The sequence below is a fragment of the Salvelinus sp. IW2-2015 genome, linkage group LG33, assembly GCF_002910315.2.
Source record: "Salvelinus sp. IW2-2015 linkage group LG33, ASM291031v2, whole genome shotgun sequence".
NCBI lineage: Eukaryota > Metazoa > Chordata > Actinopteri > Salmoniformes > Salmonidae > Salvelinus > Salvelinus sp. IW2-2015.
The window spans coordinates 31,547,185-31,573,359 of record NC_036872.1 but is presented as its reverse complement, the minus strand read 5'-3'; the positions used below and the strand labels follow the sequence as shown (position 1 = coordinate 31,573,359).

Below are 26,175 nucleotides of genomic sequence, written 5' to 3'. Positions count from 1 at the left end.
CACACACACACACACACACACACACACACACACACACACACACACACACACACACAATATTGTGATGAGCAGAAGGCAGACTTCCCATAACTTGACTGAGGCAGCATCTTTCGTAAAACAACAAGCGTCTATGGCTCCTATTCAGCATGATTCAAGGTCCAGTGCAGTCAAAATTGAGTTTTTCCTTATATCATAGTGTACAACACCTGATAAAATTAACACTGTAAAAGGTGTGATTTTTTTATCAGTGTAATTTACTGATAGTTGCTGGTTGAAAATCCAATCTACACAGGACCTTCTAATCAGCAGGTTTGCATGGGTGGGAGTTTCGACTTTCCATGGTGACATTACTATGCAGCAAATTGGTTAATTGACCAATAACAAAGAGCGTTCCAAACCTCTCTGCCAATAATAGCTAGTCTTCAGTTTTCCTCTCCCTACTCTGCATTGCTGGTTAAGGGCTTGTAAGTAAGTATTTCACGGTAAGATATACACCTGCTGTATTCGGGCGCATGTGACAAATAACATTTGATTTGACTCAGACCACTCCCAGACAGTCCCAGCAAAATTCTTGCTTGAGAAATAGTTTTTTGCTAAAAATATATTTTTGTCCTTAATGGAAATCTATTACAGTAAGGTACTTAATTACTACCCATGAATTATTTGATATTGATATAGAAACGACTGCATTGGGCCTTTAAGCTTGAACTAGCAATGCTTTGACAAATATGCTGAGAATGGGATATCAACACAGAGTGTGTGAGAGCAACCAACCTCAACATGAGTAACCACAACAGCCACGCGATGTGTGGTGGAGAGAGCAGATAAACTGTGAAAGGCTGTAATTTACCAAAACACGCTGTTGCATGGAGTACTTCCAAAGAGACAATAGGGCTGTTCACCGCAGTAATTGTCTTGTATATTGACCCAGGTCTGATTGCAACCTTACGTGACACACACTTTTACCAAATGTGTMTATGCCTCTTCCACAAACTACACTTTCATAAGATAGAGCCAGTATATGCTCATGGACACTCTTAAATGGGCAAGAATGGGCATAGAGTTGGCGAGCAAGTTCATAAGCTATTAGGTTTCAGGGTCTGGGTTGAGCTAGTGGCCACACTTCCGCCCAGTCTACATTTCCATCCATTCTCCTGTAACATGGCCATATAATGTCAGTAACTACACATACGTTGCCTTCTGTGTTGTGCATCACATTACAGTAACAAGGAAACATAAAGCTGCTTTAAGTCAATAGGATGCACGCCAACATCAATTATCTGTCCTGTGTCTCCTGGGAGCTATGACACCGACTGCTCAGCATCAGGGCACATCTGCTGTCAGCTACAGATGAACAGGACAGTAGACCACTACGTCATGATTATTATAGCATTATACATGACAGAGACCAGAAACTATGGGATGGTAGAGATGATAAACCCTCAGTGATGTGCATAAGCTGTTTTTCTCAGGTAGTGGGGAGAAAAGACAAATCTAATGTAAAGAGGAAGACCAGGCAATGGTTGAAACCTTGTAAAAACAACACTTTTTTCTCAGGGTACAGGTGGTAATGGTTTATAACAGTGTCATTCATTTTAGGCACGTAAAATCTGTAAATAATGAGTTTCATTAATTGAGTGAAACTCAATTTTTTCACTAATTGAGGCACTCATTCAGTGCTGTAGTCGAAGCCATACAGTGTTGGCAGACCAGGGGTCTAAGGCACTGCATCTCAGTGCTGTAGTCGAAGCCATACAGTGTTGGCAGACCAGGGGTCTAAAGGCACTGCATCTCAGTGCTGTAGTCGAAGCATACAGTGTTGCAGACCAGGGGTCTAAGGCACTGCATCTCAGTGCTGTAGTCGAAGCCATACAGTGTTGCAGACCAGGGTCTAAGGCACTGCATCTCAGTGCTGTAGTCGAAGCCATACATGTGTGCAGACCAGGGGTCTAAGGCACTGCATCTCAGTGCTGTAGTCGAAGCCATACAGTGTTGGCAGACCAGGGGTCTAAGGCACTGCATCTCAGTGCTTGTGTCGAAGCCATACAGTGTTGGCAGACCAGGGGTCTAAGGCACTGCATCTCAGTGCTGTAGCCGAAGCCATACAGTGTTGGCAGACCAGGGGTCTAAGCACTGCATCTCAGTGCTGTAGCCGAAGCCATACAGTGTTGGCAGACCAGGGGTCTAAGGCACTGCATCTCAGTGCTGTAGTCAAAGCCATACAGTGTTAGCACCAGGGGTCTAAGGCACTGCATCTCAGTGCTGTAGCCGAAGCCATACAGTGTTGCAGACCAGGGTCTAAGGCACTGCATCTCAGTGCTGTAGTCGAAGCCATACAGTGTTGGCAGACCAGGGGTCTAAGGCACTGCATCTCAGTGCTGTAGTCGAAGCCATACAGTGTTGGCAGACCAGGGTCTAAGGCACTGCATCTCAGTGCTGTAGTCGAAGCCATACAGTGTTGGCAGACCAGGGGTCTAAGGCACTGCATCTCAGTGCTGTAGTCGAAGCCATACAGTGTTGGCAAACCAGGGGTCTAAGGCACTGCATCTCAGTGCTGTAGTCGAAGCCATACAGTGTTGCAACCAGGGGTCTAAGGCACTGCATCTCAGTGCTGTAGTCGAAGCCATAAAGTGTTGGCAACCAGGGGTCTAAGGCACTGCATCTCAGTGCTGTAGTCGAAGCCATACAGTGTTGGCAGACCAGGGGTCTAAGGCACTGCATCTCAGTGTTGTAGCCAAGCCATACAGTGTTGGCAGACCAGGGGTCTAAGGCACTGCATCTCAGTGCTGTAGTCGAAGCCATACAGTGTTGGCAGACCAGGGGTCTAAGGCACTGCATCTCAGTGCTGTAGTCGAGCCATACAGTGTTGGCAGACCAGGGGTCTAAAGGCACTGCATCTCAGTGTTGTCCAAAGCCATACAGTGTTGGCAGACCAGGGGTCTAAGCCACTGCATCTCAGTGTTGTAGCAAAGCCATACAGTGTTGGCAGACCAGGGGTCTAAGGCACTGCATCTCAGTGTTGTAGTCAAAGCCATACAGTGTTGGCAGACCAGGGGTCTAAGGCACTGCATCTCAGTGTTGTAGCAAAGCCATACAGTGTTGGCAGACCAGGGGTCTAAGGCACTGCATCTCAGTGTTTGTCGCGAGCCATACAGTGTTGGCAGACCAGGGGTCTAAGGCACTGCATCTCAGTGCTGTAGTCGAAGCCATACAGTGTTGCAGACCAGGGGTCTAAGGCACTGCATCTCAGTGCTGTAGTCGAAGCCATACAGTGTTAGCAGACCAGGGGTCTAAGGCACTGCATCTCAGTGCTGTAGTCGAAGCCATACAGTGTTGCAGACCAGGGGTCTAAGGCACTGCATCTCAGTGCTGTAGTCGAAGCCATACAGTGTTGCAGACCAGGGGTCTAAGGCACTGCATCTCAGTGCTGTAGTCGAAGCCATACAGTGTTTGCAGACCAGGGGTCTAAGGCACTGCATCTCAGTGCTGTAGTCGAAGCCATACAGTGTTGGCAGACCAGGGGTTAAGGCACTGCATCTCAGTGCTGTAGTCGAAGCCATACAGTGTTGGCAGACCAGGGTCTAAGGCACTGCATCTCAGTGCTGTAGTCGAAGCCATACAGTGTTGGCAGACCAGGGGTCTAAGGCACTGCATCTCAGTCTGTAGTCGAAGCCATACAGTGTTGGCAGACCAGGGTCTAAGGCACTGCATCTCAGTGCTGTAGTCGAAGCCATACAGTGTTGCAGACCAGGGGTCTAAGGCACTGCATCTCAGTGCTGTAGTCGAAGCCATACAGTGTTGGCAGACCAGGGGTCTAAGGCACTGCATCTCAGTGCTGTAGCCGAAGCCATACAGTGTTGGCAGACCAGGGGTCTAAGGCACTGCATCTCAGTGCTGTAGTCGAAGCCATCCAGTGTTTGGCAGACCAGGGTCTAAGGCACTGCATCTCAGTGCTGTAGTCGAAGCCATACAGTGTTAGCAGACCAGGGAGGGAGAAGATGATCTAAAAAGCTTCAGGAATTAGTCAACCTTCTGACTCTGTTAAGCCCTACACAAACATAGTTAGGACTCAGAATACAGGCTTAATTCATGGGGTTCAGAACAGTATTAAACACAGCCCGTTCCCACAAAACCAGTTATTAATTACACGTTACACGTTGATCCTCATTGTTGTGTAACATCAACCAAAGCAAATAGGAAAGTCTTAGGCGCTCAAGATGACCTGCATAGAATCAGAAAGTAAAGCCCATCAGATATGATTCAAACAAAACAATGTGCTAAAGATCTCGCTTCAGCAAGATGTGAACGCATTTACCTCCATATAAGAAAAACATATTCAGCAATGGAGATGCACCCAAGGGAACAGAGGGAACGTGCAGAAGTGCCCATCGAGTCGAATACACACATTGAGGACAAGAAACCAAGAGGCCAAAAATGTACATCTGTTGTTGAGGTTCCAAGAAAAAGGACAGGGTAGAAACCTTTTGATGAAAGCCATGAATTAATTGGTGTCATTCTTGTTATCGAGGTCAATGGAGTTGAAAGGTAGAACAGGTTCAGCTCATATAAATCCATGATAACGGACCTTTGAACTGCTTAGGCTTCAGACCTCTTCAGCGGACACATAATAAAGCAATGGATAATATTATATTACAGTCAGTAGATGGATAAATCTTTATTATTACTGACATCCACTTCCCTGTCCCAAAATTAGGGAAGTACTGTCAGTGGTCATAATTACAGAGTATACATTCTTTGTTTGTTTGTTTGCCTGTAGTTCAAGACAAAATGTCAAAGAAAATATATTGCATACATACTTATGCACCACAGCGAGCAAAGAGGAGTAAGTAAGGCTATATTAGACCTCTAGAAAAGTACAGCAATACAGTCATGTGACTAATATACTGGAAACACACAAGCATTTCCCAGCTAAAAGCTAGTGTACCAGCCAACTCCGGTCTCCACTCAGTGATTTTTGGAGACGATTTCAGACTTTCACAAGAGCCCAATTTGAGTATGTTTTCGTTCATTTTTCATCATGATTATTCACAGACGTTACCTAGCAACCAGAGTGCAGAATTCCCCCATTTTCCCCAAATGATTAATCACCCATTACAAACTTTATCAATGAATATAACCACTGAGCCTTTCCAGATACTCTGGGATGCTGCTTTACTATGGTCAGATTTCATATGAACTCTTGGAAGTGCCTGGGAAGTTGTCTGGACCATATTGTATGTTTATATAGTGCCCATGTTGTATCTTAGCATGGTGTCCTGGCTCTCTATATGAGAGTGCCCAGTATCCTATAATACCAAACTCTAACCATGCCCAGGGCCAGCCAGCACTGACTGCAGTCTGGTTCCCAACTGTGTATCTGTTTTAATTGCGGGTTCTCAGAAGACTGATGTGAAACAGTATTTGTTGGGGAATAATATTTAACATGGCTTCCCTCCCTTCAGGTGTGTGATTGAATGAGTGATATAAATGTCTGACAGCCAATGGGAAGCGTGGGAACCTTATAGTAAGCAGTGAACATGGGGAACTGGATCTAGGAAAATGGTCACCCTGGAAGACATAGCAAAACAACAACTGGTCATAAATTCATCAGCTTTCAGACACCCTGACGTGTTTTACGAGTTAACATGAACTCAGTGACTTACCAAGAAGCAAAAGAGAACATTTCTGACTTTTTGATATATATGGGAACAGGGACTTATTGTACAATCAAACTATTGTGTGTGTGTGTTTTAATGTACTCTTTGCAAGCTATTTCAGAACTTGGTACTGTAAAGCTTCAAACACTAATGTACTGTATTATTGTGAAATAATGAATTTAATAATTGATCAAATGTCATAATTTGGATAAAGCTCTGCCATATCTGTCTATGGCTGAAGTCAGCTGTCAGCTGTGATGCCTTTGTAACGCTTCTCGTGGGCTGAAGGAAGAGTGGACCAAGGTGCAACGTTTAAAGTGTTCATGATTTAATCCAAAAACCCAAATCGAACAAAAACAACAAACAGGAGAACGAAAGCGAAACAGTTCTGTCTGGTGCAGACACAAAACAACTACCCACAAAACACAGGTGGGAAAAGGCTACCTAAGTATGGTTCTCAATCAGAGACAACGATAGACAGCTGCCTCTGATTGAGAACCACACCCAAATAGGTTTGATCATTCTGAACTTTGCACTAATAACAACCCCAGACCTTCTGTGCCAATGGTTTCTTTATTCAACAATTCAACAAAGGACAAACATCTAGGGCCCACATCCTATGTAGCAACATTCACTTGTTTCCTTTCAGTGAAATTCCAAACTGCAACGACCTTGTCCCAAGCTGTTATGCATCTGAGTGGTTGGCTTATCTTCTCCCTTTTCTATCACACACGTCAGAGGTAAACCATCTTCTGAAGAWTTCAAATAGAACTCAATGAGGAGTTTCTACCGGAATTAAGATGGCCATAACAGCTAGGTCTAAGTGTTTGGGTAGAACTCTGAGTTTTAAACCATTCGGTTGTGTAAACACTCCCAGAACACTTGAATCAGAGTGGAAACTAAAGGAGTAGCCTAAATAAAAAAACATGTGTTAGGTTCTGAATGAACCGAGTAGAAACTCTCGGGTGATTAGTAAAGCTCAAACCAAGTTTATTCACCCAAATGGTCAGACAGCTGAACAGACAAAGACATGTTCCCACCAGCACAAGTATATACATCCCAATTTAGGTGAAGTCTCCTCCTTCCTTCTAAACAATACATCTGTATTGCTAGGCAGGAAGTTAAGTGATGCGGGTATTAAACTGTTCCTTCTCCCTTAACGTGACCGAACCTTTGAAGTTTAGAAGTCAGAACCCGTCATGAGTTAGGACATATCAGGCTGTTTGATATGGATCCATTGGTAGGCTATATAACCCTTCTACAAAGGGACCTCTGAAGTCCAGCTACCTTTTGTACTTAGTTGATGCTGACATACTGTTAGGTTCTAAATGAACCTAATAAAACTCATGGACACTTAATAAAGCTCAAACCAAGTTTATTCACCCATTGGGTCATACAGCTGCATAAGACAAAGACATGGTTCCACAAGTGGTAGTATATATACACCACAATTTGGGGTGGAATCTCCTCCTCTCCTTCCTTCTCCCTTAATGTGACCAGACCTCGGCCCCTTTCCTCACTAAACCACATCTCTCCACCCCTATCAGTGCCTGCCAGCATGTGATCGTATTCCCTTCACTCAGTACATTCCAAGCTTAATTGCCGCCACCATATACATTCCTCCTACAGACTTTAACTTATGGTGTAGGCCCTAGACTATAGCACTCAATATTTCAACAGGATACCTGATTATTAACACTATTACAAGTTTAGGAGTCAGAACCCAGAATCCATCAACACCAACAGACTACATTGGAGTAAAATCCCTCACGTTTTATGCACTTCGTATCAAGTTTAGTCTTTTAAAAAGTGTTGTCTTCTTGCAACACTGTCAGTGAGAAAAACAAACGCAGGTAAAGTTCCTCCTAAGTGCTGACAGACACACGCCATCATGATGCTTATCATTCTCTCTCCTCACCCGTGACCTCTAGTTTGAAAATGTTCCAGAATAAATAAACAATTTACCCTGACCTGAGAAACCACATCAACTGTCATAGCTGTCACTATCAAGGGCTTTTACCCAAACCTTAAACCCTATCTGGCCGACATGACTGACAGGGCTGATACGTTCTTCTCCTTTCCTGCTATGATAAACTATCTTAATTTCCGCCTCTACATCCTGTATGGACTAACCACAGTGTTTATTTTTGAATGTCTTTTTAGAGTCTTCACTTTAAAGACGACCAGCTACTTTGTTATGATGAAGCTCCTTCTGGWTTCTGATAGAAAACAAGCATATACAGCCATGGAAATCCAATTAAGTTGAAGATCTACTATGCCATGGGCTAATAGGAAACTGGATAAGATGGAGAGAGAACTTTCACTGTAAAGCAAAACACCACTCCCACCTTATACAGCTACTAATATCAGGGACCCATATTCCAATTCGACATTTTCTGTCAAGCATCTCCAAAACAGTCACATGGACATGTTCAAATGTAATAACACTCCATTACCACCTACAGTTGAAGTCGGAAGTTTACATACACTTAGGTTGGAGTCATTAAAACTTGTTTTTCAACCACTTCACAAATGTCTTGTTAACAAACTATAGTTTTGGCAGGTCGGTTAGGACATCTACTTTGTGCGTGACACAAGTAATTTTTCCAACAATTGTTTACAGATTATTTCACTTATAATTCACTGTATCACAATTACAGTGGGTCAGAAGTTTACATACACTTAGTTGACATTGCCTTTAAACAGCTTGGAAAATTCCAGAAAAGGATGTCATAGCGTTAGAAGCTTCTGATAGGCTAATTGACCTCATTTGAGCCAATTGGAGGTGTACCTGTGGATGTATTTCAAGGCCTACCTTCAAACTCAGTGCCTCTTTGCTTGACATCACGGGAAAATCAAAAGAAATCAGCCAAGACCTCAGAAACAAAATTGGAGACCTCCACAAGTCTCGTTCATCCTTGGGAGCAATTTCCAAACGCCTGAAGGTACCACATTAATCTGTACAAACAATAGTATGCAAGTATAAACATCATGGGACCACACAGCCGTCATACCGCTCAGGAAGGAGATACGTTCTGTCTCCTAGAGATGAACGTACTATGGTGCTCAAAGTGCAAATCAATCGCAAACAGCAAAGGACCTTGTGATGATGCTGGATGAAACAGGTACAAAAGTATCTATATCCACAGTAAAACGAGACCTATATCGACATAACCTGAAAGACCGCACAGCAAGGAAGAAGCCACGGTTCCAAAACCGCCATAAAAAAGCCAGACTACGGTTTGCAACTGCACATGGAGACAAAGATGGTACTTTTTGGATAAATGTCCTCTGGTCTGATGAAACAAAAATAAAACTGTTTGGCCATAATGAACATTGTTGTTTGGAGGAAAAAGGGGGAGGCTTGCAAGCCAAAGAACACCATCCCAACCATGAAGCACGGGGATGGCAGCATCATGTTGTGGGTGTGCTTTGCTGCAGGAGGGACTGGTGCACTTCACAAAATAGATGGCATCACGAGAAAGGAACATTTGGTGGATATATTGAAGAAACATCAAAAGACATCAGTCAGGAAGTTAAAGCTTGGTCGCAAATGGGTCTTCCAACTGGACAATGACCCCAAGCATACTTCCAAAGTTGTGGCAAAATGGCTTAAGGACAACAAAGTCAAGGTATTGGAGTGGCCATCACAAAGCCAATCCTCAATCCTATAGAAAATCTGTGGGCAGAACTGAAAAAGCATGTGTGAGCAAGGAGGACTACAAACCTGACCCAGTTACACCAGCTCTGTCAGGAGGAATGGGCCAAAATTCACCCAACTTATTGTGGGAAGCTTGTGGAAGGCTACCCGAAACGTTTGACCGAAGTTAAACAATTTAAAGGCAATGCTACCAAATACTAATTGAGTGTGTGTAAACTTCTGACCCACTGGGATTGTGATGAAATAAATAAACGCTGGAATAAATAATTCTCTCTACTATTATTCTGACATTTCATTCTTAAAATAAAGTGGTGATCCTAACTGACCTAAAACAGGGAATTTTTACTTGGATTAAATGTCAGGAATTGTGAAAATCTGAGTTTAAATGTATTTGGCTAAGGTGTATGTAAACTTCCGACTTCAACTCTACCTTTACACTAAAACACTGTTGATATGTAGATATGAAAAGAGCCATTAAGGTTGGCTTCATCTATGATAAATGAAAACCAAATAAATGTCTTGTTACATGGACTTAATTTCTTCTAGTGATCATGTTCAGTGAAAGGAAGAGGCCATAAACATTGCTTTGAGACACTCACCCGAGTGGCCATGCAGGAAAACCTAATAGACATCTGCTCTGGCAAACTGACAGTGTCACCTGTGAGCTATAGAGCAAGGAAGGGCAACTCTAGCCCTCAGGGGCCGAAGAGGTTTCACTTTTATCCCCCATCCATAGCAAAACACCGCTGATTAAACTAACTGCATTCTAAACTGAAGATCATGATTAGTTGAATATTGGAGTCAAGTGTGTTAGCTGGGGCTCAGGCAAAAGTGTGACACCAATCAGGCCCCAGAGGACAGGAGCTGCCCATCCTTGCTATAGAGGATGTATAGGTTTGGGCCTATTGAAAATGGACACAGCATAATGTTTGGTTAACCACAAGGATCACCGTCTGGATAGCAGCCATAGTGAAACTCTTTGAATTTACTGACATAGTGATTTGTAATAAATGTATTGAATCAGACTACTGGTTACCATAGGAGTTAGTCTCTCTCCATGGAGTCACTGAGACCCATGTCATTTTTACATCTCATCTAGTAGTTTGAGTTGTGGGAAATATATTTCTTGATAGAACTGCTAAATATCTATGTTTTTTCCATCCTTCGTGTCTCCTTTGTTAAATCACAATATTGTGACTCCCTAAAAAAAATTCTGCTTTTAGGGAGCTGAAAATTGTTTAGTATAACAGTGGATTATTTCAGATGTTTTTGTGTTTTGTTGATCTTCTAGAAACAAAGAACCATGGAGAAATGTGTCCCTCTGCTGGTTGCAGGAAAACCCTTCCATCAAACAAGTTCTAGTGATACAACTGAAAGTCCTATGACTTACTGGTTGCTGCTAGGGTTATTGTCAGAGATAACATTTCAATGTTGTTTATCTTCATTGTATGACTTATAACTGACCAAAGAGGACGAGAGGCGATGAAGTTGTCATTTTATGATGACTTTATTTCAGACTCAGAGTCTAAGAGCTGGAGGCAGCCACTGCTGCTCTCTTGGGCTTGGGGACAGTTCCCTCACGGAATCCATTCCTGGAAAAGACCAGAGAAAACACATTGAGGAAGGATGACAATGAATTGTAAACTATACTAAACAAAATATAGAAAACGCAACATATGAAGTGTTGGTCCCATGTTTCATGAGCTGAAATAAAAGATCCCAGAAATTTCCCATTCGCACAAAAAAAGCATACTTTTCGCTCAGATTTGTTTACATCCCTGTTAGTGAGCATTTCTCCTTTGCTAAAATAATCCATCCACCTGACAGGTGCGGCATATCAAGAAGTTGATTAAACAGCATGATCATTACACAGGTGCACCTTTACTTTTTATTTAACTAGGCAAGTCAGTTAAGAAGAAATTCTTGTGTTTACAATGACGGCCTCCCAAAAGGAAAAAGGCCACCTGCGGGGACAGGATTAAAAGTAAAAATACATTAAATAAAAATAAGACAAAACACACATCACAAAAAGAGAGACAACACTACATAAAGAGAGACCTAAGAAAACATAGCATGGCAGTAACACAACATGACAACATGGTAGCAACCTTGTGGTGGGGACAATAAACGACCACACTAAAATGTGCAGTTTTGTCACAACACAATGCCACAGATGTCTCAAGTTGAGGAAACATGCAATTGGCATGCTGACTGAAGGAATGTTCACCAGAGCTGTTGCCAGAGAATTGAATGTTTTTCTCTACCATAAGCCGCATCCAACGTTGTTTTGGAGAAACTGATGAAACCGAGTTTGCATAACCGAAGAATGTCTGCAAACTGTCAAAAAACATCTCTGGTTAACTCATCTGCGTGTTCTTCGTCCTCACCTTCGATGGCCACTGGCACGCTGGAGAAGTGTGCGCTTCATGGATTAATCCTGATTTCAACTGTACCGGGCAGATGGCATAACAAAGAGCCCCATGGTGGCCATGGGGTTATGGTATGGGCACGCATAAGCTACGGAAAACGAACACAACTGCATTTTAATCGATGACAAGTTGAATGCACAGAGATACCGTGATGAAATCCTGAGGCCCATTGTCGTGCCATTCCTCTGTCGCCATCACGTCATGTTTCAGGATGATAATGCATGGCTCCATGTCGCAAGGATCTGTACACAATTCCTGGAAGCTGAAAATTTCCCAGTTCTTCCATGGCCTGCATACTCACCAGACATGTCCCCCATTGAGCTTGTTTGGGATGCTCTGGATCGATGTGTACGACAGCGTGTTCCAGTTCCGGCCAATATCCAGCAACTTCGTACAGCCATTAAAGAGGAGTGGGACGACATTCCACAGGCCACATTCAACAGCCTGATCAACTCTATGCGAAAGATGTGTCGCACTGCATGAGGCAAATGGTCACACCAGATACTGACTGGTTTTCTGATCCACGGCTCAACCTTTTATTATTTTAAGATATCTGTGACCAACAGATGCATATCTGTATTCCCAGTCATGTGAAATCCATAGATTAGGGCCTAATGAATTTATTTTAATTGACTGCTTTCCTTATATGAACTGTAACTTAATAAAATCTTTTAAATTGATGCGTTTATACTTTTGTTCAGTGTACACACACACACAGTGCCCCTTACTAGGTCTCAAATGTTTAACAGGTAGATAACGCCATCCATTACGAACATGTACCACATGCTAGGAAGATTGTAATATTCCTTTCTCCCAAGTGGCGCAGCGGTCTAAGGCGTCACTACAGAGCCTGGTTCGATCCCGGGCTGTATCACAACTGGCCGCGATCGGGAGTCACATAGGGCGGCGCACAATTGGCCCAGCGTCAAACGGATTAGGGGAGGGTTTGGCCGGGGTAGGCCGTCATTGTAAATAAGAATTTGTTCTTAACTGACTTGCCAAGGTAAATAAAAAATATGATATTTGATACTCTGCACCTTTAAAATCTTCAGATCAATATCCAAATATTTTTTCAAATAACTAGCATACCACATCGGAAATAACCTGGAACGCTCAACTTCTGCATGAATTAACACTGGTCATAGGAGGATATACTACGTTCCCAATCCAGTATCTGTGCACATTGTAAATATGATATTGGAACTGACCCTGTATAGAGCTTACTTACATTCTCCTGTTTGTATATCTATTTCTTGTGTGTTTTTGTTCTATTCACTTTATAGTACAACATTTTTACTAGAGGCCGACCGGTTAATTGGAATGGACGATTAATTTGTGCCAATTTCAAGGTTTCATAACAATCGGAAACCGATATTTTTGGACACCGATTTAAAAAAAATAAAAAAAACTTTTTTTTTTTTTACACCTTTATTTAACTAGGCAAGTCAGTTAAGAACACATTCTTATTTTCAATGACGGCCTATGAACGGTGGGTTAACTGCCTTGTTCAGGGGCAGAACGACAGCCTTTTACCATGTCAGCTCGGGGATTCGTTTTTGCAACCTTCCGGTTACTAGTCCAACGCTCTAACCACCTGCCTTACATTGCACTCCAAGAGGAGCCTGCGTGGCAGGCTGACTACCTGTTACGCGAGGGCAGCAAGAAGCCAAGGTAAGTTGCTAGCTAGCATTAAACTTATAAAAAACAATCAATCTTCACATAATCACTAGTTAACTACACATGGTTGATGATATTACTAGTTTATCTAGCGTGTCCTGCGTTGCATATAATCGACGCGGTACCCGTTAATTTCTCATCGAATCACAGCCTACTTCGCCAAACGGGTGATGATTTAGCACTGTCGTTGCACCAAACCTAACCATATACAAACAATGCCTTTCTTTAAAATCAATACACAAGTATATATTTTTTAAACCTGCATATTTAGTTAATATTGCCCGCTAACACAAATATCTTATAATTAGGGAAATTGTGTCACTTCTCTTGCGTTCRGTGCAAGCAGTCAGGGTATATGCAGCAGTTTGGGCCGCCTGGCTCGTTGCGAACTGTGTGAAGTCCATTTTTTCCTAACAAAGGCCGTAATTAATTTGCCAGAATTGTACATAATTATGACATAACATTGAAGGTTGTYCAATGTAACAGCAATATTTAGACTTAGGGATGACACCCGTTAGATAAAATACGTAAGGGTTCCGTATTTCACTGAAAGAATAAACTATTTGTTTTCGAAATTTTAGTTTCCGGATTCGACCATATTAATGACCAAAGGCTCGTATTTCTGTGTGTTATTATGTTATAATTAAGTCTATGATTTGATATTTGATAGAGCAGCCTGACTGAGCGATGGTAGGCAGCAGCAGGCTCGTAAGCATTCATTCAAACAGCACTTTCGTGCGTTTGCCAGCAGCTCTTCGCAATGCTTCAAGCATTGAGCTGTTTATGACTTCAAGCCTATCAACTCCCGAGATTAGGCTGGTGTAACCGATGTGAAATGGCTAGCTAGTTAGCGGGGTGCCCGCTAATAGCGTTTCAATCGGTGACGTCACTCGCTCTGAGACTTGGAGTAGTTGTTCCCCTTGCTCTGCAAGGGCCGCGGCTCTTGTGGAGCGATGGATAACGATGCTTCGAGGGTTGCTGTTGTCGATGTGTTCCTGGTTCGAACCCAGGTAGGGGCGAGGAGAGGGACGGAAGCTATACTGTTACACTGGCAATACTAAAGTGCCTATAAGAACATCCAATAGTCAAAGGTATATGAAATACAAATGGTATAGAGAGAAATAGTCCTATAATTCCTATAATAACTACAACCTAAAACTTCTTACCTGGGAATATTGAAGACTCATGTTAAAAGGAACCACCAGCTTTCATATGTTCTCATGTTCTAATAATCGGTATCGGTGTTGAAAAATCATAATTGGTTGACCTCTAATTATTACTACTGATATTGATTAGTGCATTGTTGGGAAAGAGCTTGCAAGAAAGGCATTTCACTGTACATGACAAAACTTGAACTGAATCTAACATCAAGTCTTTGGTCTGAGTAATGTGATGAGAGTCTGGTATTTCACTAGCAACATACATAGCAACATCTACTCGTGCCAGGTACAGTGCATTTGGGAAAGTATTCAGACCCCTAGACTTTTTCCACATTTTGTAACACAACAGCCTTATTCTAAAATGGATTCAACTGTTTTTCCCCCTCATCAATCTACAGACAATACCATATAATGACAAAGCAAAAACATGTTGAGAAGTTTTTGCGAAAAATGTAATAAATATCACATTTACATAAGTATTCAGACCCTTTACTCAGTACTTTGTTGAAGCACCTTTGGCAGCAATTATAGCTTCGAGTCTTCTTGGGTATGATGCTACAAGCTTGGCACACCTGTATTTGGGGAGTTTCTCCCATTCTTCTCTGCTGATGGGGAGCACCGCTGTACAGCTATTTTCAGGTCTCTCCAGAGATGTTAGATCGGGTTCAAGTCCGGGCTCTGGCTGGGCCACTCAAGGATATTCAGAGACTTGTCGTGAAGCCACTCCTGCGTTGTCTTGGCTGTGTGCTTAGGGTCGTTGTTCTGTTGGAAGGTGAACCGTCACCCCATTCTGAGGTCCTGAGCGCTCTGGAGCAGGTTTCATCAAGGATCTCTCTGTACTTTGCTCCCTAACCAAGACCCTTCTACCCTGATTGCTCAGTTTGGCTGGGCAGCCAGCTCTACGAAGGGTCTTAGTGGTTCCAAACTTCTTCCATTTAAGAATGATGGAGGACACTGTTCTTGGGGACCTTAAATGCAAAATACATTTTTTGGTACCCTTCCCCAGATCTGTGCCTCGACACAATCCTGTCTCGGAGCCCTACGGTCAATTCCTTCAACCTCATGGCTTGGTTTTTGCTCTGACAAGCACTGTCAACTGAGGGACCTTATTTAGAATAAGGCTGCAATTAGGGAWGCACGATATTTCGGTGAGCATATCTGAATCGGACGATATTAGCTAAAAATGCCAACATCAGCATCAGCCTGATTTTTTTGTTTAACGCCGATGTGCAAAACCGATTTCAAAGCTGACGTGGATACGTATATAATGTAAGTAGATGACTTAATGACGCCACYAAAAATACAGCACTAGACAGAACAAAAGCAGAAAAATACTAAGAGCACACTCACAACAACTAAACAAGTTCAAGTTGAGCAGTCATTTGAAAGAGTAAGAACATTTCAGCGAGACAACTCAAAGGTGTAAATCTGTTAACACCAAAAGAAAATGGAATTCATTATGCTACTTGCTATGGGCGTCACAACTGACATTTGGGCCAGCGATGTCAGCCACATGAGCATGCTGAGTCTGACAGCACAGTGGGTCGATGAGGATTTCGTACTGAGGAAAGCCGTATTGCATGCTCAAGAATGTGCTGGTTCTCATACCGTTGCTGCCATTTCAATGGTATTTCAGAACACGTTTGAAACTTGGAAACATGAACACACTCGCGCCATTCAAACTAGCGCCACTCAAACAACTGACTGGAGAAATAAGCTCACCAACTGCGTCTGCAGCAGACGTGATACCCTCTGTCATGGCATTGAAACACCTGCTCAACAAAACTGCTGACACAGACCGTGGGGTTAAAACTTTAAAAAGTACTCCAGGCTGTGAACAAGCGATTCTGTGGCATTCTCTTTGAGCCTCTTCACTGTGTCGCCACCATGCTAGGTACAAGGACCGCTACTTCTATGCAGTCAAGAAACAGGGTTTACATGAAATGTTACATACACAGCTGGACAAGATGGAAACAGACACAGTGACAGTGCGCACCGAGGAAGAGAGGCCAAGGACAGACAGAGCTGAAACTTCACTGCTTGACATGTATGATGAAATCCTGGTTGAGACTGAACAAATGAGCAACGAAACAGCACAGCAGGTAAGTGAAAGAAATAGTTTTTGATTATGTTTTACTGGTAATGGGGACATACGTAAATGCCAACAAAATAACTTTCTGGTCAGTGTGGTGTGTGTAACCTTTATTTATTTAACTAGGCAAGTCAGTTAAGAACAAATTCTTATTTACAATGACGGCCTACCCCGGACCAATTGTGCGCCGCCCTATGGGACTCCAAATCATGGCCGGATGTGATACAGCCTGGATTCGAACCTTGGTCTGTAGTGACGCCTCTTGCACTGAGATGCAGTGCCTTAGACCGCTGCYTCCATGTGTGCAAGCCTCCCCCTTTTTCCTCCAAACATAACGATGTTCATTATGGCCAAACAGTTCTATATTTGTTTCATCAGACCAGAGGACATTACTCCAAAAAGTATGATCTTTGTCCCCATGTGCAGTTGCAAACCGTAGTCTGGCTATTTTAATGGCGGTTTTGGAGCAGTGGCTTCTTCCTTGTTGAGCGGCCTTTCAGGTTATGTCGATATATAACTTGTTTTACTCGTGTTAACTATTTAACTGTACTAGAATGCTTAAATGGCCACTAAAATTTAAAATATCTGTTATCGATATCTTTTTATTTGGCAAGGAAAATATTGGTTATCGGTATCGGCCAAAAAGGTKATATCGGTGCATCCCTAGCTGCAATGTAACAAAATGTAGAAAAAGTCAAGGGATCTGAATACTTTCTGAAAGCACTGCAAGTTAAATAAGCATTCCAATTTGGGATTCACGATATCKAAAATAAAATGTGAAGTCAGCAAGCACTTCAGTTATTCACAGCAATGGGCACTTGTCAAAWCATGGCAGTGACATTTATAATGCAGAAAAACACATTTCATGAGTAGTTTAACAGTCACCAACTCCAAATAAAACCAACATCACCTTCCTTCCTGGTGTATCATAAGACAATCATATCTCAACATCAACAAAACTAAGAGGGTTCAACCCAGCACTAAAAAGCATCTGTGCAGAGCAACCTAATCCACCTTGGCAAAACTAGCTAGCGATATCACATTGGTTACATTGCATAGGGCCAACTAAGGACAGACGAGATTAGTCTCAACTGATTCCGCAGGTCAGAAAAGGGGGGCAAATTAGGTGCTTCTCTGCAGTTAAAAATGATACCAATTTCACATTCAACAGACAAAAATAGCAAGCTTTGGAGAAATGGAGGTACATACTCCTGCCTAAAGAACAGCTCATCTTTCTATTCTGAGGAAACATTTTGCACCTGATGTATTGTGCAAATCAGCCCTGAAATTCATTGCAGGGAGGATGTTTGACTCACCTGAATCTGCGGTAGACAACCCTCAGGTGTCTGATACGGCCAGACCCGGTGGTGTTGCGTCTCTTGGCCTTAGCACTCCAGTTATCTGCAAAAGTTTAAGGATGAGCGTGTGTTATAGAATCAATGATGAGCAAAACCGCTGTACAGACACATACATCAGCATGACAACAAGGTCAGCTTGACCAAACCCCCACAAAACAAAAGTCTGGAAGTGCAAAACGTCACTATTGCATGTGAGGACATCTGGAAAATTTCAGCTTGTTTGACATATGCATCACTGGAAACTTGTGACAGGTTGAGCTCTGGTAAGATCGCTGGTAGGATGACCTGGAGCATCCATCTAGCTAGTGTGACTGATGATGGTCCCTATTGGTAACATGAATGGACTGCACTGACTGATCAAATTTGACTAAACTATCTGCCAAGAGAACAGCAGAGCCACTCACACTTTCTCTTGCGCTTTTCGGGGTAGCCACACTTTCCGCAGGAGGACTTTTGAAGGTGATATGCCTTGGAGCCGCACCGACGACACAGGGCATGCGTCTTGTTGCGACGTTTACCAAATGATGACGTTCCCTTCGTCTGTGAAACAGGTGAAAACACATTTATGGTGACCAATTAGAATTGACAGTTCATTCAAAACATTACATCTGATACGAAGGCTGTATACTGTAATGAAACAGCAGAGAGCAGGTCTCGAACCCTCGACCTTCTAGCCCGAAGTCCGGGGCGCTATCGACTGTGCCACAAAAGCATGCTCAAGCGGCAGAGTCGATTTCCGCGCTTATAAACCCAGGGTCGTTACAATACTTAACTACATGCTAACTTTAACAGGCTAATGTTGAAAGATGCTAGCTGTTTCCACCTGAGAAAACTTGCTACTTTCCTTGTTTTGCAGGATGACATGGACATACTAATGAATGCTATTGTCAAAATCGTTTCCTTTATGGGGACCAACATAATAGCAGTCAATTTGAAATGCTGATTGAAAATATTTGGAAGATACACATCTACTTTCAGCGTCTGCGACATACAGTAGCTAACGTTAAGTGTTTGTTACGTTACAGTTCATTAATCGGGTTTGTAGCGATTATGAAACTAACACCATGAAATACTGAGGTCTGCCATAATTCAAAGCTTTCATCTTCACAACAAACATGTAGTTGATCAAATGAAAACGTTAATTAAAGCGGATGATTTCAGATTTTCAGGTTACACTGCATTCGCGCTTACCATCTTCTTGCCGAAGTAGACACGATAGAGGACGGAAAAGGATATTGAGTTGCACTAAATTCAGTCCGTACTTATTCCGGTGCAGCACTCTGGTATGCTGTAGCGACACAAGAGCAGCCAATATTTGTTCCTTTTACTAGGAATTGAAGTCACTAAATTAATACTGTATGTTTAAATGTAAGTAGCATATTCTGTTATACAAGTTGTATTGTATTATAAACTGGTTACCAACATAATTAGAGCAGTAAAAATATATGTTTGGTCATACCCGTGGTYTAGGTCTGTTATAAACTAGGTGGTTGGAGCCCTGAATGCTGATTGGCTGAAAGCTGTGGTATATTAGACCGTATACCACGATATGACAAAACATAGATTTTTACGGCTCTAATTATGTTGATCACCAGTTTATAAAAGCAAAAAGGACACCTCAYGGGTTTGTTGTACAGTTGAAGTAGGAAGTTTACATACACCTTAGCCAAATACATTTAAACTCAGTTTTTCACAATTTCTGACATTTAATCCTAGTAAAAATTCCCTGTCTTAGGTCAGTTAGGATCAACACTTTATTTTAAGAATGTGAAATGTCAGAATAATAGTTTAAATGCTCGACCCAGGAGTTTGTGCAGCTCTGGTCCCATCCTACCGGCGCCGGTGGTTCACTACGTTGTCAGAACGGGTGACACGTACGGAGGAGTGGCCGACAGAAAAGTGTTTCTCACCATCTACAGAGATCTGGGAGACACGGGAATGCAAACTCAGCAAGTCAGAGCAACAGCAAAAAGTTTGAAAGAGTATGTGTGTTATTATTTGGTCACACTTTACATCAAGTTGCAAAGATACCATGTAGTTACCGTGTCTTTTCATGGAATACTAAAACCAAAGACAGTACAGTATTGCTAAAACCGTGTAYTTTCACAAGGTTAATGCAAAGTGTGTCCGTTTCTGAATTCCCTAAAGCCTCTCTCAGTCCATCATAGTGATTAAGAGCAGTCAGGTTGATTTTACTTCACTACATGGGTCCCTTTACTATTTGTCTCGCCCTAGTGAATAAGTTCTCCATCGAGGTGGTGGATCTCGGCCAGGTGTTTAAGATCTGTATCCGCCACGACAACTCAGACTGGATGGGAGTCGACTTGTACTGGACCAGGTAGAGGTGGTGGACGTGGAAACAGAGGTGTATGTTCCTGTGTGAGGGTTGGCTCGCCAAGAAGAACGAGGACAAACGCTTCGAGAGAACCTACTACGTCAAGGTACAGTAGCACTGTCTATCTTAGGTCTTTTCACGGTCGGGATGTAAAGGGACCCAACGACATCAAGACAGAGCGGCTGTGACTGGACGGTTAGTGGTATCCGGAATCCTTGGGACGTCCCTACCCTAAACGCTAACCATAACCCCTACCCTTACCCTAACCTTAACCCTTACTTCAATGGGGTGATGTCAGAGTTGGGGCGTTCCAAGGAWCCCGTTTAGATTTTTGCCGGAGAGGAAGAAGAGCTTTTGTGGTAGTCTACCTCTCACTCTGTCTCTTTTTCTCTCCCACGGCTGGGTGATAATAGCACCACCCCAGAGAGCTGCTGGTTGGTGGATGAGCTGTCGTTTMCCGTGCCGACAGAAGGCATCAAGTACATCTTCCAGTGTACGTGCTTGTTGGCCAAGGACAGAGGCAATGGTCTCATCACAGACTGTTCAACATGCTAGACACCAACATCATCCGGAAGGTGAGTCTGTTAGGGCAATAACACACTAAATACCACTATATTACTGAGAGGAGCTTTCAGTTTGTCCACGTACTTGTGCTTGTGATGCTCCTTCAAATCAAATCAAAGTTTATTTGTCACATGCGCCGAATACAACAGGTGTAGAGCTTCCAGTGAAATGCTTACTTACAGGCTCTAACCAATAGTACAAAAAAGGTGTTAGGTGAACAATAGGTAAGTAAAGAAATAAAACAACAGTAAAAAGACAGGCTATATACAGTAGCGAGGCCATAAAAGTAGCGAGGCTACATACAGACACCGGTTAGTCAGGCTGATTGAGGTAGTATGTACATGTAGATATGGTTAAAGTGACTATGCATATATGATGAACAGAGAGTAGCAGTAGCGTAAAAGAGGGGTTGGCGGGTGGTGGGTGGCGGGACACAATGCAGATAGCCCGGTTAGCCAATGTGCGGGAGCACTGGTTGGTCGGTCCAATTGAGGTAGTATGTACATGAATGTATAGTTAAAGTGACTATGCATATATGTTAAACAGAGAGTAGCAGCAGTGTAAAAAGAGTGTTTGGGGGGGGGCACTGAATGCAAATAGTCCTGGTAGACATTTGATTACCTGTTTTGGAATCTTATGGCTTGGGGGTAAAAACTGTTGAGTAGCCTTTTTGTTCTAGACTGGACTCCAGTACCGCTTGCCATGCGGAAGTAGAGAGAACAGTCTATGACTGGGGTGGCTGGGGTCTTTGACATTTTTGGGCCTTCCTCTGACACCGCCTGGTGTAGAGGTCCTGGATGGCAGGAAGCTTAGCCCTGGGCCGGTCGCACTACCCTCTGTAGTGCCTTGCGGTCAGAGGCCGAGCAATTGCCGTACCAGGTAGTGATGCAACCAGTCAGGATGCTCTCGATGTGCAGCTGTAGAACATTTTGAGGACTCAGGACTCATGCCAAATTTTTTTGTTTCCTGAGGGGGAATAGGTTTGTCGTGCCCTCTTCACGACTGTCTTGGTGTGTTTGGGCCATTCTAGTTTGTTGTTGATGTGGACACCGAGGAACTTGAAGCTCTCAACCTGCTCCACTACAGCCCGTCGATGAGAATGGGGGAGTGCTCGGTCCTCCTTTTCCTGTAGTCCACTCATCTCCTTAGTCTTGGTTACGTTGAGGGATAGGTTGTTATTCTGGCACCACACGTCCAGGTCTCTGACCTCCTCCCTATAGGCTGTCTCGTCGTTTCGGTGATCAGGCCTACCACTGTTGTGTCGTCTGCAAACTTAATGATGGTGTGTGGAGTCGTGCCTGGCCATGCAGTCGTGGGTGAACAGGGAGTACAGGAGGGGACTGAGCATGCACCCCTGTGGAGCTCCAGTGTTGAGGATCAGCGTGGCAGATGTGTTGCTTCCTTCCCGCACCACCTGGGGGCAGCACATCAGGAAGTCCAGGATCCAGTTGCAGAAGGAGGTGTTTAGTCCCAGGYTCCTTAGCTTAGTGATGAGCTTTGAGAGTACTATGGTGTTGAACGCTGAGCTGTAMTCAATGAATAGCATTATCACATAAGTGTTCCTTTTGTCCAGGTGGGAAAGGGCAGTGTGGAGTGCAATAGAGATTGCATCATCTGTGGATCTGTTTGGGCGGTATGCAAATTGGAGTGGGTCTAGGGTTTCTGGGATAATGGTGTTGATGTGAGCCATGACCAACCTTTCGAAGCACTTCATGGCTACGGACGTGAGTGCTACGGGTCTGTAGTCATTTAGGCAGGTTGCCTTTGTGTTCTTTGGCACAGAGACTATGGTGGTCTGCTTGAAACAGGTTGGTATTACAGACTCAAGCAGAGACATGTTGAAAATGTCAGTGAAGACACCTGCCAGTTGGTCAGCACATGCCCGGAGCACACGCCCTAGTAATCCATCTGGCCCCGCAGCCTTGTGTATGTTGGCCTGTTTAAAGGTCTTACTCATGTCGGCTACGGAGAGCGTGATCACACAGTCGTCCGGAACAGCTGATGCTCTCATGCACGCTTCAATGCTGCTTGCCTCGAAGCTAGCATAGTGATTTAGCTCGTCTGGTAGGTTCGTGTCACTAGGCAGCTCATGGCTGTGCTTCCCTTTGTAGTCTGTAATAGTTTGCAAGCCCTGCCACATAAGACGAGCGCCGGAGCTGGTGCAGTATGAGTCAATCTTAGTCCTGTATTGACGCTTTGCCTGTTTCATGGTTCATCAGAGGGCATAGCAGGATTTCTTGTAAGCTTCCGGGTTAGAGTCCCGCACCTTGAAAGCGGCAGCTCTACCCTTTAGCTCAGTGCGAATGTTGCCTGTAATCCATGGCTTCTGGTTGGGGTATGTACGTACAGTCACTGTGGGGACGACGTCCTCGATGCACTTATTGATAAAGCCAGTGACTGATGTGGTGTACTCCTCAATGCCATCGGAAGAATCCCGGAACATGTTCCAGTCTGTGATAGCAAAACATTCCTTTAGTTTAGCATCTGCTTCATCTGACCACTTTTTTTATAGACCGAGTCACTGGTGCCTCCTGCATTAATTTTTGCTTGTAAGCAGGAATCAGGAGGATAGAGTTGTGGTCGGATTTACAAAATGGAGGGCAAGGGAGAGCTTTGTACGCGTCTCTGTGTATGGAGTACAGGTGATCAATAATTTTTTTCCCTCTGGTTGCACATTTAACATGTTGATAGAAATTTGGTAGACCTGATTTCAGTTTCCCTGCATTAAAGTCTCCGSCCACTAGGAGCGCCGCCTCTGGGTGAGTTGTTTCCTGTTTGCTTATTTCCTTATACAGCTGACTGAGTGCGGTCTTAGTGCCAGCATCTGTCTGTGGTGGTAAATAAACAGCCACGAAAAGTATAGCTGAAACTCTTTAGGCAAGTAGTGTGGTCTGCAATTTATCACAATATACTCTACTTCAGGCGAGCAAAATCTAGAGACTTCCTTAGATTTTGTGCACCAGCTGTTTACAAATATGCATAGACCACCCCCCCTCGTCTWACCGGAGTGTGCTGTTCTATCTTGCCGGTGCAGCGTATATCCTGCTAGCTGAATGGTGAGTGCTTCCTTGAAATGGATTCCACTATCTCAATGGGACTTCAATACAGGATACATAGAAGCATGTTTCCCCTCCAGATCATCTACAGTGCATTCTGAAAGTACTCAGACCCCTTGACTTTTTCCACATTTTGTTACGTTACAGCCTTATTCTAAAATAGATTTTTTTTAAATCACTCATCAATCTTCACACAATACCCCATAATGACAAAGTGAAAACAGGTTTTAAGATTTTTTTGCAAATGTATAAAGTAAAAAAAAACAGATCCTTTGCTATAAGACTCGAAATTGAGCTCAAGTGCATCCTGTTTCCATTGATAATCCTTGAGATGTTTCTACAACTTTATTGGTGTCAACCTGTGGTAAATTCAATTAATTGGACATGATTTGGAAAGGCACACATCTGTCAATATAAGGTCCCACAGTTGACAGTGCATGTCAGAGCAAAACCAAGCCAAGAAGTCGAAGGAATTGTTCGTAGAGCTCCGAGACAGGATTGTGTCGAGGCACAGATCTGGGGAAGGGTACCAAAAACAATTCTGCAGCATTGAAGGTCCCCAAGATCACAGTGGCCTCCATCATTCTTAAATGGAAGACATTTGGAACCACCAAGCCTCAGGGGAGAAGGGCCTTGGTCAGGGACGTGACCAAGAACCTGATGGTCACTCTGACAGAGCTCCAGACTTCCTCTGTGGAGATGGGAGAACCTTCCAGAAGGACAACCATCTCTGCAGCACTCCAGCAATCAGGGGCGTTTAACTTCTGTGGGATAGGGGGCAGTATTTTCACGTCTGGATGAAAAGCGTGCCCAAAGTAAACTGCCTGTTACTCAGGCCCAGCGGATATGCATATGCATGGTAGTATTGGATAGAAAACACTCTAAAGTTTCTAAAACTGTTAAAATAATGTCTGTGAGTATAACAGAAATTATTTGGCAGGCAAAACCCCAAGCACAATCCATCCAGGGAATTTTTTGTTGTTGAGGTCATTGTGTTATCCAATGCTTTTCTATGGGAAACCTGATTTATTAGGGCCCAGATTGCAGTTCCTATGGCTTCCACTAAATGTCAACAGTCTTTAGAAATTGTTCGATGTTTTTCTTTTGAGAAATTAAGAAGTAGTCCTATTCTTTCCATGTGTCACTCAGATGGACTCAAGTCTTTTGGTGCGCGTGAACAGGAGCGCGCTCCTCATTATTTTTCTCCGGTATTGGAAACCGTTTATTCTGTCTTAAATTGTATGGATTATTTACATTTTAGGGTACCTGAGGTTGGATTAGAAACGTTGTTTGAAATGTTTGTACCAAGTTTACAGGTAACTTATTAGATACTTTGTAGTCATGTTGGGTGAGTTGGAACCGGTGTATTTCTGAATCAAACGCGCCAAATAAATGGACATTTTGGGGAAATAAAGAAGGAATTTATCAAACAAAACGACCATTCATTGTGTCACTGAGACATTTGGGATTGCAAAAAGATGAAGATCTTCAAAGGTAAGGCATTTATTATATCGCTATTTCTGACTTTCATGTCGCATTAGCATGGTTAAAAATGGTTTTCATGTTTTTGTTTGCGGGGCGCTGTCCACCAATCAGGGGCCTTTAAGGTAGAGTGGCCAGACGGAAGCCACTCCTCAGTAAAAGGCACATGACAGCCCGCTTGGAGTTTGCCAAAAGGCACCTAAAGGACTCTCAGACCATGAGAAACAAGATTCTCTGGTCTGATGATACCAAGATTGAGCTATTTGTCCTGATTGCTAAACATCACGTCTGAAGGAAACCTGCCACCATCCCTACAGTGAAGCATGGTGGTGGAAACATCATGCTGTGGGGATGTTTTTCAGCGGCAGGGACTGGAAGACTAGTCAGGATCAAGGGAAAGATGAGCGGAGCAAAGTACAGAGAGATCCTTGATGAAAACCTGCTCCAGAGCGTTCGGGACCTCAGAACGGGGCGAAGGTTCACCTTCCAACAGGACAATGACCCTAAGTACACAGCCAAGACAACGCAGGAGTGGCTTCACAACAGTCTAATTGAGTGGCCCAACCATAGCCCGGACTTAAACTCGATCAAACATCTCTGGAGAGACCTGAAAATAGCTGTGCAGCAACGCTCCCCATCCAACCTGACAGAGCTTGAGAGGATCTGCAGAGATGAATGGGAGAAACTCCCCAAATACATGTGTG

The 26,175-nt window shown here is 43.4% G+C and overlaps 1 protein-coding gene across 1 annotated transcript; it reads right to left on the bottom strand.

Annotated features, from left to right (window-relative positions):
- Nucleotides 1–10,806: 10,806 nt before the first annotated feature.
- Nucleotides 10,807–19,315, bottom strand: LOC111958016 (large ribosomal subunit protein eL37). The gene is made up of 4 exons (XM_023979180.2): nucleotides 19,226–19,315; nucleotides 18,439–18,574; nucleotides 17,993–18,077; nucleotides 10,807–10,910 (listed from the first exon to the last, which is right to left on the bottom strand). Exons 1-4 carry the CDS (start codon nucleotides 19,226–19,228, stop codon nucleotides 10,844–10,846), a joined length of 291 nt encoding a protein of 96 aa, XP_023834948.1. The 5' UTR covers nucleotides 19,229–19,315; the 3' UTR covers nucleotides 10,807–10,843.
- Between the last annotated feature and the right edge of the window lie 6,860 nt (nucleotides 19,316–26,175).

Excerpts from the sequence above, each read along its gene's own strand:
- LOC111958016 (XM_023979180.2), bottom strand. Across the intron at positions 18,078-18,438 it reads CGAAAAGCGCAAGAGAAAGT|ATAACTGGAGTGCTAAGGCC; the intron begins GTGAGTGGCTCT and ends AAACTTTTGCAG. Across the intron at positions 10,911-17,992 it reads GTTGTCTACCGCAGATTCAG|GAATGGATTCCGTGAGGGAA; the intron begins GTGAGTCAAACA and ends GGTCTTTTCCAG.